The sequence below is a fragment of the Epinephelus moara genome, chromosome 13 (assembly GCF_006386435.1).
Source record: "Epinephelus moara isolate mb chromosome 13, YSFRI_EMoa_1.0, whole genome shotgun sequence".
NCBI classification, from domain to species: Eukaryota; Metazoa; Chordata; class Actinopteri; order Perciformes; family Serranidae; genus Epinephelus; species Epinephelus moara.
In genome coordinates, this window is record NC_065518.1 from 5,088,142 (window position 1) to 5,101,844 (window position 13,703).

Sequence of the window (13,703 nt, forward strand, 5' to 3'; positions counted from 1 at the left end):
TCCGTCACAGTCTGCAGCAGCTGGGATACAGCTCTCAGGTTTATACATCAAGTAGACATAATAAAAACATCAGGGAACAAACATGGTTTGACTGAACGTCCCTTTAATCCATCAACATTAACAACAAAGATGAAAACAAAACTCTTCATTTTTTTAATGAAATTATGTTTGTAAGAACTTTAAGGTAAAATGTTATTATCCTACTGAAGAGCAGCAGCTTCTGTCGCTGCTCTGTGGCTTTTGTGCGCTGAGAGGATAAACCAGGTTAGCTGCTGTCGTAACAAACTCTTGGGAACAAGTCTGGAACTGTTGAGACTCGCGTTGACATCTGACACGTAGAGACATCGTTTTATTTCCTGTATATCTGACGATTATTCCGCTGCATCAGGTTTTTGTCTTCTGCCGACAGACTAGTCACATCCCGTCCCTGCATGGACCTGGTCTTTTAGTCTCTGTAGTTTCTGTACGTCAGGGGGCGGAAACATTTCAAACACCTGGGTTGGGAGTGAGGTACTGCTCCAAGGGAAGGAGTTCATGTACCTCTGGGTCTTGTTCATGAGTGAGGGTAGAATGGAGTGTGAGATGGATCGGGGACCGTCGTGGTTCAGAGGGAGCTGATATACTGGTCAATCTCCGTCCCAACCCTCACCTATGGTCATGAGCTCTGGGTAGTGACTGAAAGAATGAGATCACAGATACAAGCGTCTGAAATGAGTTTCCTCTGTAAGGTGTCTGGGCTCAGCCTTAGAGATAGGGGGAGGAGTCAGACATCTGGAGGGAGCTCAGAGTAGAGCCGCTGCTCCTTCGTGTTGAGGTGGTTCAACATCTGATCAGGATCCTCCTGGTCCAGCTGGTGGGAGGCCCTGGGGCAGACCTCGGGGTCCTGCTGGAGGAGTTGGGAAGTGTTGCTGGGGAGAGGGACGTCTGGGGTGCTTTGCTCAGCCTGCTGCCCCCAAGACCCGGCTTCGGATAAGCGGATGGATGGATGGATGGATGGATGGATGGATGGTGACGGCGTCGGCATGCAGCCATTTTCAGAGGCACATGAGAAATACTCCACAGCGTTACTAGTGATTTCTTAATCATTACATTAGTGTGACTCCATGAGACAAACCTAAACCAGACCACACGACACTTCTTCAGCCCTGAGTCCAGAACATGTGATATGTTTCAGTGTCATTTTCAAACTAAACAAAAAAACCTGAAAATAGTCCAACAAACCTGAGTCAACACAGAAGGCAGTGTCGGAATATCTAAGCTAAATAGCACATCTGAAACATGGCATATTTCCAAAAGTCCAGCTACAGTTCAAACAAACAGAAATTAATTACAAAAAAAATAATATACTGTTAAAATGTTTGTGATGTTTCTTTCAATACTGACCATTTATACAGAGGTAAAAACAGAATAATTCAGACATCAAATGTAATATTTACATCTGAAACAGTTTTGGCCCCAAAAGAAGAATGAAAAGATTCAAACTTCTGTTTTGTCGATGACCTCATAGTGTTAACATGCAAACAATGAAAAACGGTTAATCAAAAATATGACAGTAGATGGTGATTGTCAGCTGATCAATCGGCTAATGGTTTCAGCTCTGTAATATTACGTGACAGCCTTTGATATGTATTGATGTGAACACATTTCAGTCAACCATCAAACACAAATCTGTTATTGCTGTGTTTTGTTTTCCCTGAATAAAGCTGCTTGAAACAATAACTTAACGCTAAATCCATTTTTTATCTTTGGAGTTTGGTGGAGCTTCTGCTCAATCATTCAACCAGTGAGTGACTCGAAAACAAAGATGTTTCTTTAAAGGGTTTCAGCTCTCAGGCTCAAACATATTCAACTTCATATTTGTGCGCAAACCGAGTCCTCCTGAAAAAAGGACTCGCTTTGAGTTGCCCGTTCCCTCGCCGGCTAATGTTTGCGTCCCATTAATTAGTAGAGGTTTGTTGTGCGTCAGAATCAAGGTACTGCTCAAGATTATCTAAAGTTTGTGCGTCAGTCATTTCTGTGAATAGCATTTTTTCGCCCTCACATTAAAAAGTAGCATCAAGTCGCCCTCAGATCAGAATACATCATCTCAGGATTCGTCGTATCAGAGTTCAGGGTTAAACTCAGTCTGTTAAACCTTCTTTCTGAGGACGAGGCATAAAAACAAACAAAAATAAACAATGAAAGGCACTTCTTCCAGACAGGAAGTTGGAGTTTTGGGTTTCTCTTTAAAAACAAAAGGTGCTTCTCAAAGTCAAGGAGGCTTCTTTGGTAGGACGAGTCTTTCGATATCAGGTCCTCTCTCCTAATATTCAGAGAACAGTTTACTGAGTGCGCAGGTGAGCGTCACCGAAAAAGTCCTGTGCTTTCATTTCAGAATCAGCAGAAGAACTAGACGCCATATTGCTAATTGTGCCCTTGAACTATTTCGTTGAATAGTCTGAAGATGGTGACAGTATTTTGACTAACAAATTTGGCCTATACAACGAGAGCTTCAGTTAGCCTACGTTGTCTCGCTAATTAATAGCAATTTATGATGGCGTTAACATGTTTTGTTTTGGATGCATTTAAGGTGACAAATTTAGGACGCTGAAAATTAGGGATGGGCATGAATACTTAATTTGGACATCATTCAACGTAATCCTTGCCCAACCTCCCACGTGTGAACATGACTTTTTTTTTTTTTTAATATTTAAAAGGTGAGATCTTATTTCACTGTAGAGCTGCGGCACCTTTTTGCCCCGCTGGCGCTCTCTCTTTGTTTAACATGAGATTACTGCTGCAGGAGTGTGAGCTCTCCACCGGGGGGCCTGTTGGCCTTGTGATGCTAATTGTTAGCATCACACGGCTTAAGGCCCTAACACACCAAGCAGATGGTTGGCCGTTGGTGAGCATCCGTCACCCTAGTCAGTTGGGTGTGTTTAACACCGTTGGCCCTCATCGGCCCTTGTTGGCTCAGGGGTTAAAGAATCAGTGTCGGTGGAGCCCGTCTGTGAGTGAAACAACTCTGACTGGCAGTTCAGCGCAGCACAGGAGAACAGACAGGAAGTGAGTAAAGGAGGAGCTAAAGTCCAGAGGGAGTGAGACCAAAACCAACTTGTTCCATAAGGTCAGATTATTTTTCTCTTAAAAAGAAACCTTTCCTTGCGGTTTGTGTTATTGTTCACTGGCACACGTGCTAACTGGCTAACTAGCATCAAGACAGTCGTCCTGTTTCCCTTTTTGAATGATGAATACAGACGACCACTGTCTGCTGCTGTGGAGAGTTATTTCCTCTCATGCAGGCGCCGAACGTGCATGCAGGTTGGCCGTCAGCTGTGTCTTTGTGTTGTGTTCAAGCGCAACTTGTTTGTCCAAGACGCAGCGATGTCGGGCGACACAGCAGGGGGCCTTTATCCATGTTGATTCTCTCAAGTGGGTTTGGTGTGTCTGGGCCGTAACATTAAGTAATGTTTTGAGATTGGTGATGTTAAACAGCTCGATGTCGGATGTTAGCTTGTGCTAACCAGGCAGCTGTCGAAGTCACCAGGAGGAGAGCAACTCTGGACTCTGGAGAGTTTGTTGATTTTTTTTTTACTTTGAATTTATGGCTTAACAGGCAAATTAGCGCCTGGTCACTCGATAAATGAATTTCAGATTGCACTACGTTGTTGGCTAATTAACATTCATATTTCTTGCTTTAGATTTTTTTGTCTTTGCAAGTAATCAAGTACTCTATCATAATGTAATGAAGGTACTCTAGTATGGAAGTTACTTAAAATGCCCATCCTTACCAAAGGTACTAATAACTGCATACAGAACTGTCAGCAGCGCTGTCACTTTGCTCTCATTCTTCGCCTTACGAAAGTCAGAACAAAGTTTTGAACCTGGCCTTCTAGATCTAATGAATGAAGATTACTCGCCTCCGATTTGTTCAGAGACAGATTCTGTGGGACTGCTAAGCAGATTTAACTGAAAGTTTACAGCATGTTTTCCTTGTTTCCAATTCCGACGATAGGACTGACTCATTGTGCACAGAGGATTGTGGGCGCTTTAAGAGCCTGAGGATAGATACAGGCATCCCTGAGAACTTTCTGAAAGAAGGACTCAGTTCTTGGTAGAATTCAAAGGATCTTAGACATCTGAAAAGTCCTTCAGCAGCATCCTTGAAATGTAGCCGTTTAAGGATTGTTCCTTGACTTTAAGAAGCACATATAAAATTTGTCAGTGTTGATTCTTGCATTGAAATCTGTCCTTCAGCAGACTCTAAATAAATCCACTTTCTGTAATTGAATTTCCCCTCGGGGATTAATAAAGTATATAAAATAAAAAAAAATAAAATAAAAAAGTAAAGCATTTGATTGAAGCCTGCCTCGGCCAGACCACAATCTGTGGTGTCGATGAATCAGATTGGTTGTTTCCTCTGAGGTTATGAGATGACGGCCTGATTGACCGCTTCCTTATCAAAGGCAACGAAGCAGTCTGATGGGTCGGGGAGAGGGAGGGGCTCGTGCTTCATGTCCGTGGTGACGACTACAGCAGCGGTGGAGTGGCAGCGGCGGATTCCAGCAACTGTGAAAAGAACGATCGCGCTGGCCAGCAGGGCGGTGCCGCTGAGGAAGAAGGTGGCAGTGTAACTTCCTGTGATGTCAACCAGCCAACCTGCAGGACGAGAAGAAGATTCAACAAAAAGTAAGTGATATTATTTATTAGTGATCATATTTATCTCAGATGTCCGTACCATGCAGCTGCTCTTCAACCTTAAAAGTTGCCGGCAGTCGGCCCAGTGAATTAAGTTATTTTTTCTCTTTCATTTTATAGTTGTAGTTTACTGATATATGAACAGAGGTTACATAAAACCAGAGTGACCGTCCTCTACTGACCAGTCAGACTGCAGGGTTTCTAGCTCCACCTTTTAGTACCAGATCTTGGTGGAAATGTTAAAGGGGTCCAGGGTCTAGGTACATATCCGTAAGGGTTACTTTTGGTTTTAAAGGTACTATACCAAAAGGTTTTGGTGGATACTGGGCTATAATGCTGAAAACCATGCTTGGGGTGATTTAGAAATGGTGTCATCATGTAGTTTGTCCAGCAGAGGGTGCTCCAGCTCTTCTCATTGACAGCCAGCACACGAACAGGGCTTAAAGTACTCTAACCCTGTGCTGGGATTTCGGCGTGGTACTTTGCTTTATGTATTGGCAAGCTAGTTTTACGAGTGCGTCACATCCGGAACTGCCCACATTGCCTCCGCAGGCAATGGTCACTTACCTGCATTCGCTCATGTGTGACTCTTAAAGTTACTTTCTGGACAAAACCTGGCAGCAGCAGATTGTGAATGATCGGTCATGTGTAAATTAGGGGTGTTCTGGCTCCTCACCTCCAACTGGTGGGCTGATGAGGTAGGGGATGGCATGGAGGAAGTAGACAACGCCCAGTGCTGAGGACAGGTACTGAGATCCCACCACGTCCGATGTCACCACGGGGATCAGTGCAACGTAGGCGCCATCAAAGTAACCGTAGAGGACGGCAAAGGGCACAAGGAGCGGGAAGGACCGGAGCAACGGCATGAAGAGGCAGCAGAGACCCTCCATCCCCACCGCAAAGATGTAACACGCCAGACGGTATGGCTTCAAACACCTGAGAGATGGACACAGAAGTACTTATACTTTGTGCTGACGCCAACGTTTATTGTTTCTTCAAACTGCAAAACACTTTGAAAATGACAATCTGACTTCTTCCCATCTACATTTAGTACAAATTTAAACTGAACTTTCAGAAAATGATCAAAAGAAAAAGTGTGTTGTGGAAATATTAATAAGAAATCAAAGGTACTTGTACTTTACTCGAGTATTTCCATCTTCTGCTACTTTCTACTTCTACTCCTCCACATCTCCGAAGGATATATTGTTCCTGCACTACATTTGTCTGACAGCTTTAGATACTTTACAGATTCAGATTATTGATACAAAATATAATCAACTAATTAGGGCTGCCCCCCGACTAAGAATTCTTCTGGTGGACCAACAGTCATCATTTAGGGCCATTAGTCGACTAGTTGTCTGCATGTTTACGATATGAATTAAATGATATATGTTGGTGGTTTGAGTTGAAGGTGTGAGAAAGAATAGTCTTAGTAACATTGTTAACACTGTGCTACATTACAGAGAAATACAAAACCGTACTAATGAACCTTCATTAATATAGGCCTATATTTTATCTACAAGTGCACGTCACACACTGAGCGAGCCGCCTGTTAATGACGCTGTGGGCTAATGGGCATGTAGCTACTTCCATGTTTCAGATGATACGTCATGTTTGTTGTCGACCAATGAAGATGAGTTTACATATCACCTTGGGTTCGTCCTTCACCTTCTCAAAATGATCCCACACTTTGGATTTCCTGCCCGACATGTTATTAACTAGTCTGTGGAATAACCGCAGGTACCAGCCCTGGAGATTAACCTGACTCCTGTCTGACTGCTGAGCGTGGACACTTCCTGTGTCGGTCCGTTTAAATTAATCCTTTCTACACTGTGGTATTGATACTTTTACATAAGTAAAATGTCTTAGTACTTCTTGCAGCTCTGTATCAGGCAGACTATTTGGATCCTGTCTGAACGAAGATTATCATGATGTGGGTGTCTTCTGATGTTGGTTTAATTGATTCATTTATTTCTGATGTCTGAGTTTTCCTGTTTGTCTTAGTTTCAGGTTTTTCTGTCTGTCTGCTGCAGGCTTTATCTTTAAACCTGATGGCTGACAGGTTTTTATCTTGTTCTGTCACATTCCAGCACAGAGTTCAGCTCCGTGATAAGTTTGCAGAATGTGTGTGAATGTTTAAACTCTCACTCCGACATTTGGAGGAGGTGGATGACTCGGAAAGTGAGAAATGTATCACAGATGAAAACAGTTTAGAAAGTGAGCCCTGACCAGGAGAGTGAGGACACTTTGAATTATGAGGACATTTCTGGAAAGCGAAGGCGTTTGTACAATGTGAAGGCAAATTTTCAAAAGTAAGGTCATTTTACCAACATGAAGACTATTTTGGAAAACAGGAGAAAGTGAGGACACTAAAAATTGTAAGGACATTGTGAGATCTCCAGTAATATTGTGACGTTATGGTACATTTAAAGGGATAGTTCGGATCAGTTGGCACGGCCCTGGTTTGGAGAAGCAGGCTGGAGTCCAACATGGAAGCTGCACTATGTACAGCTGTGGAGGGCTCAGCAACGTCAGATCAACAGGTTTCGGTTCATCATCTCTGCTCTCGTCAGCGTGTCACCAGACACAGGAGCTGCTGGTCTACTGCTGCTTCAATCAGATAGTTTGGTTATGTTATTGTGTCACACAAAGTCACACAATAACATAAACAAACTAACCATTCGAGGTAGTGGTAGACCGGCAGCTCCTGTGTTCAGCGACGTTAAATCACTGTTTTTCTTAATGGAGTCTGGCTCTGAAGAGAGCAAGATAACGGCATCATTTACCTGCTAGAAATCACAGTCTGACATTAGGGTAAAGCAGTGAAAATATTCTAAATACAGCATACACTTAAACTGATACTGATTTTTTTTAGGTGGCTAAAATATGTCATTTTGATGCTGACCCCTCCACAGCAGTAGCTTTCATGTCAGACTCCTGCCTGCTTCTACAAACTGGGGGCGCACCGTCTGACATCTACTGTGTGTAATATTCTGTTTATGGATAAAAACCTCCAACAACTCTCCCTTTAAGTTTCAGCTCAGACCCTCAGACTCGTTCATACCTCCTGTCCGTCAACCAGCCGAAGGTTATGTTCCCCATGATGTCGATCACTCCCAGGATGGACATGAGGAAGGCGGCCTGATGGTGGCTGACGCCGCTGTTCAGAGCGCACGGCACCAGGTAGACAAAGGGGAGGCTGCAGCCGCTGGCCAGGAACAGGAACGACACAGCCAGGCCCAGGAAGTCTGGCAGTAGCAGAAAGCGGTACTCCTGACTGGACAAGAAGCAGAAGCTAAAGCACCGCCTCCTCTGCAGCTTAGGGGCGGGGTTTCCCGACAGCAGGGGCAGGGGCAGAGATGAAGGCGATGATGACTTGAGGCTGTCGTCTGATTCTTTAAGTTTTACAGCGAGCTCGGCGTCCTGCAACAAGATGTTACCTGCAGACAACAGAGGTTTGCAAGTAAAAATAAAATATCTTGTAAAATCTGTGAGATGTTTGTGTGCCAGAGACGCAGGTACAGCACCGCTCCTCACCAGGTTTCTCCTCCCCCACTGACTCCCCCTCCTCTCCGTCCACCTCCTCCCCGCCCTCCTGCAATGTGATTGGTCGGAGCAGCGCCCCGCAGACACAGAGATTGGCTACAAAGGCGCTGAGGACAAGCAGCGCCCCCCTCCACGAGTACAGCTCGATGAGCAGCTGCACCGCTGGCGCCAGAACGAAGGTGCCAATCCCACTGCCCGACATTGCGATGCCGTACGCCAGTGCCTTCCGTTGGTGGAAATAACAGCCCACCATGTAGATGGCGGGAGTGTAACAGAGAGCGAAGCCCAGACCTGGTGAGTGAGGACATTTTGATAAGTGAGGATGTTTTACAAACATGAAGACAATTTTTGAAAGTAAGAACATTTCTAGAAATGTTTTATGAGAGTGGACTTTTGTAGGAAGGCAGGACATTTCTGGACAGTATAAGGACACTTTGAATTGTGAGGACATTTGTACAAAGTGGAGACTAATGTTGGAAATTAACAACATTTCTACAAAGTAAGGATATTTTTTGCGAAGTTAAAACATTTTGATGTTAAGTAAGGACTTTTTAAAAAAAAAAAAAAAAAAAACAATTAGAAAGTGAGGACATTTTCATTAGTGGGGACATTTTTGGCAAAGTATGGACATCTTTCAAAGTAAACAGTTAGAAGAATTAGTGAAGAATTAGACATGTATTACAAAGTAAGGATTTTTTTTTTAAAAAAAGTGATATTTGTAGAAAGGGAGGACAATTTTCCAAAGTCAGGACATTTCTTAGAAGTGTGGACATTTGGAGGAGGTGGGGGATGGCATGGAGGAAGTAGACGATGCCCAGCGCCGAGGCCAGGTGAAAATGTTTTTTTAGTAAGGACATTTTTTATTTTTCAAAATGATGCTGTTTTTGGGAAAGGGCACATTTTTTGAAGAGTTAAACCAATTAAAAAGTGATTTTTCTTTTTTTTTTGTTAAGAGAGGACATTTTTACAAATAAGGATATTTGTAGAAAGGAAGGACAGATTTTCAAAAGTGAAGACATTGCTGAGAAGGTTGGACATTTGGAGGAGGCTGGGGACATACTTGGAAAGTAAAACATTTTTCAAAAGTGAGGACATTTTTTTTCAAATGAGGACACTTTGATAAGTTAGGACATTTTTGGCAAAGTTAGGACATTTAAATGAAAACAATTAGAAAAGTGAGGACACTTAAAAAGTGTGGATGTTTTTTTATATAGTTGGGACATGTTTTGCAAACAGAAGACATTTTTAGACATTAAGGATTTTTTTGTAAAATGAGGACATTCTGATAATTAAGGACATTTTTGGCAAAGTAAGGACATTTCAATGAAAACAATAGTGAAGACACTTTCAAAAGTGGGGACATATTTTAGAAAGTAAGAAAGTGAGAACGCTTGCAGAAAGGTCAGACAAATGTTCAAAAGTGAGGACATTTCTGAGATGTGTGACACATTATGATAAGTGAGGACATTTTTTTTCAAAGTACGGACATTTTAATGAAAACAAAAGAGTAAAGACACTTAAAAAGTGAGTTTGTATTTTAGAAAGCGGGGACATTTTTGGTAAAGTCAGGACATTTTTAAAGGAAAACAATTTAAACTGAGGACATACTCTATTTACTATATTAAGTAAGGGATTTTTTTTTTTTTTGAAAGTGAGGACATTTAAAGAAAGGGCCGACAAATGTTCAAAAGTGAGGACATTATTGAGAAGTGTGGACATGTGGAATAGGTGGAGGACATTTTTGACAAAGTAAGGACATTTTTAGGAAACTGAGAACACTCTGATAAGTGTGGACATTTTTTTGCAGAGCGTGGAAATTGTTTGCGTGTCACGACCTGTCAGGATTCCCATGGTGAAGTAGAGGAGCTCCAGGTTTGTGGTGAAGGAGCTGAGGAGGAGCCCACAGGAGGAGAGGAGCCCACCGAGCATCACAGCCACCCGGCAGGACCAACGGTTACCAACCAGGCTTCCCACAGGAGCTACACACACACACACACACACACACACACACGCACACACACACAAACATGTTTACTTATGTTTTGGGACACTAAATGGATGTACATTAATGTCCTGGAGACTTACCATAACCATAACCATAACCATGACCATAACCGCCACCTGCCTCGCCCTGACCCTAACCTGACCCCGACCCTGACCAGTGGGTCTGCAATACTGACCACAGAGCATGGTGGTGCAGTCCACCAGGCTGTGGATCCACGCTGTCGCTGCATAGTCGGCTTCAAAATGAGACTGAAACTCCACGAAGAAGACGGAGATACACCTGCAGACAGGAAGTGACATCACAGATCACTCAGTGATTGATTATGAATGTAAACAGAATAATCTCTTGTCAGCACTGAGTCAGCAGGTTCCAGGTGTCAGGTTTGTGTTATGTAAAGTCTGACAGTGACATGTTATCTGTGTTGTGTAACTGGTTTGAGGGGGAAACTCTGGGCACAGTCCACACTGGTTAGACTGGGAATAAACTGGGAATGTGTGGAGAAACATTGACAGTCGTCTTAAAGGTCTTAAAGACTCGTTGTGTTGATGGTGACTGAGGTGGAGCTTCAGCCACACTTCTGACATTCAGTTCAACTTAATGAACCTGCATTGTTTCCCCCAAGGAAACATTTATAAAAAGACAACAAACAAACTGTAACAAAAAAATATGGGTGACAAAAAAAAACACAGGGAACAAAAACAACAACAACAACAACAACAAAAAACATGGACAACATAAAAGATGTGGAACATAACAAATGGGTACGTAAAACATGCGGAACATAAAAGATGTGGAACACAAAACAAAGGGAACATAAAACATGGGGAACATAAAACACAGGGAACATAAAACATGGGGAACATAAAACACAGGGAACATAAAACATGGAGAACATAAAACATGGGGAACATAAAACACAGGGAACATAAAACATGGAGAAAATAAAAGATGCGGAACACAAAACACAGGGAACATAAAACATGGGGAACATAAAACATGGAGAGCATAAAAGATGCGGAACACAAAACACAGGGAACATAAAACATGCAGAACATAAAATATGGGGAATATAAAACATAGGAACATAAATCATAGAGAACATAAAAGATGCGGAACACAAAACACAGGGAACATAAAACATGCAGAACATAAAATATGGGGAACATAAAACATAGGAACATAAATCATAGAGAACATAAAAAATGCGGAACACAAAACACAGGGAACATAAAACATGGGCAACATAAAACATGGGGGACATAATGGGGAGCATAAAAGATGTGGAACACAAAACACAGGGAACATAAAACTTGCAGAACATAAAATATGGGGAACATAAAACATGCAGAACATAAAATATGGGGAACATAAAACATGGAGAACATAAAAGATGCAGAACACAAAACACAGGGAACATAAAACATGGGGAACATAAAACATGGTGAGCATAAAAGATGCGGAACACAAAACACAGGGAACATAAAACATGCAGAACATAAAAGATGGGGAACATAAAACATGGAGAACATAAAAGATGCGGAACACAAAACACAGGGAACATAAAACATGCAGAACATAAAAGACGTGGAATACAAAACACAGGGAACATAAAACATGGGGAGCATAAAAGATGCGGAACACAAAACACAGGGAACATAAAACATGGAGAACATAAAACATGCAGAACATAAAACACAGGGAACATAAAACATGCAGAACATAAAAGATGTGGAATACAAAACACAGGGAACATAAAACATGGGGGGCATAAAGCATGGTGAGCATAAAAGATGCGGAACACAAGACACAGGGAACATAAAACATGGAGAACATAAAACATGCAGAACATAAAACACGGGGAACATAAAATATGGGGAACATAAAACACAGGGAACATAAAAAACGGGGAACATAAAATATGGGGAACATAAAACATGGGGGGAGGGAACAAAAATAACACAGCGCTGTTTTTAAATTACTAACTTCTGAAGACAAATTGTTTGGACGAGCACTTCCGACATTTTTTGTAATTCCTATAAATTTAAAGTACCAACAGTAAAAATACTCATCATGCTGAATGTCCCACTTCAGAATAATGTACATTATATTATTTAACTATAATTATTCATGGATTAGCTGATTAAAGTGGAGCTCATTTTAATTCAGTTAACTGTAGTTAGTATTAATGATATGAATCTGTAAAGGTTCAGATGTTGAGATACTTCCACTCTCATTCTTGCATTGTTTCTGTTATGATGTGCTGACTGGAGGTTCTTCTTTAATTTCATTTCTACATGAACGTCTCATCATGTTTTTTGTTTTCCTTGTGATAAATGACGTCTCTGCACGTGAGTGTGGAGTTTACCTAAGAAACACCTGTGACATGAGATTAAAGGTGTGCAGACACTTGTACGGCATGTTTCTGATTTAAGAAGGAGTTTCTGAACACACTGTTTCTGTAGGAACCACAGATGTGTGGTAACAACTAGACTCAGGAACCAAGATGGAGTCCACTCTGTTTAATGATGTCGCTCGCCTGGTGCAGTTTGTAGCTTAGGGGTTGTGATGATGTCATGGATTTGTACATTTTAACCTCCGTGAATGATATAGATGTTGCAGAACAAGCATCGCTCTACCTGGCTTGGTCTTAGCAAGGTGCTGGACACATCAATAAGTCCAAACAGGTAGAAATAAAACGTACACTTACAAATCAAAGAGACTGAACGCTCAACAATAAAGTTAAGCACTGTACAGATGTCAGTGTGTGGAAATCTTTTTCTAACAACCTCCATGAATGAAAAATTCACAATAGAGTCATCTCATCTAGAGTCCTGTCCACAGTTCTACAGACGTCTCTTTTATATTGGTGGTCTCGTGAGTTGCCACTGGGAAACATTGAAAGCAAGGCTGAGCGGCGTTCCTGGGAGCCTGATAAGAATGTGTCGGTAGAATGTCTGCCCGAGGTGACATCTCACTGAGAAAGTGCTGTTTGTTCAGGTGTCAGAGTCTCACACTGAGACCTTCAGAGCTTCACTTAATGTATCACAGCTGGTTAGTCAACACACACAGACACACACACACAGAGGTCAGCCAGTTCGTTGTGTTTTTGCTGAAGGATGATTCCTATTTGTGTGAACTCTCCCTTTACAACAGAGTTATATTTTAGTAGAGCTGATAATGTTAGCTGCATAATATTAGACAGACAGATAGATTCATGCATACATATAGATAGACACTCATGGCCACTTTATTAGGGACACCTTACTAGTACCAGGTTGGACCCCCTTTTTAATTCTTGGGGTCACAGATTCAACAAGGTGCTGGAAACATTCCTCAGAGATTTTGGTCCATATTGACATGATGACATCACACAGTTGCTGCAGATTTGTCGGCTGCACATCCATAATGAGAATCTCCCGTTCCAGCACATCCCAAAGGTGCTCTATTAGACTGAGATCTGGTGACTGTGGAGGCC

The 13,703-nt window shown here is 42.1% G+C and overlaps 1 protein-coding gene across 2 annotated transcripts in view; it reads right to left on the bottom strand.

Moving 5' to 3' along the window:
• Nucleotides 1-81: 81 nt before the first annotated feature.
• slc16a12b (solute carrier family 16 member 12b) overlaps nt 82-13,703 on the bottom strand; it is a 19,764-nt gene continuing 6,142 nt past the window's right edge. For both annotated transcript variants that reach the window (XM_050060049.1, XM_050060048.1), the window contains 6 exons: nt 10,404-10,507; nt 10,059-10,202; nt 8,215-8,514; nt 7,742-8,117; nt 5,354-5,613; nt 82-4,638 (listed from right to left, as the gene is read on the bottom strand). In XM_050060049.1, coding sequence (XP_049916006.1) covers nt 4,406-4,638; nt 5,354-5,613; nt 7,742-8,117; nt 8,215-8,514; nt 10,059-10,202; nt 10,404-10,507 — 1,417 coding nt within the window. In that variant the 3' untranslated portion in view covers nt 82-4,405. The remainder of the gene's footprint in view (nt 4,639-5,353; nt 5,614-7,741; nt 8,118-8,214; nt 8,515-10,058; nt 10,203-10,403; nt 10,508-13,703) is intronic.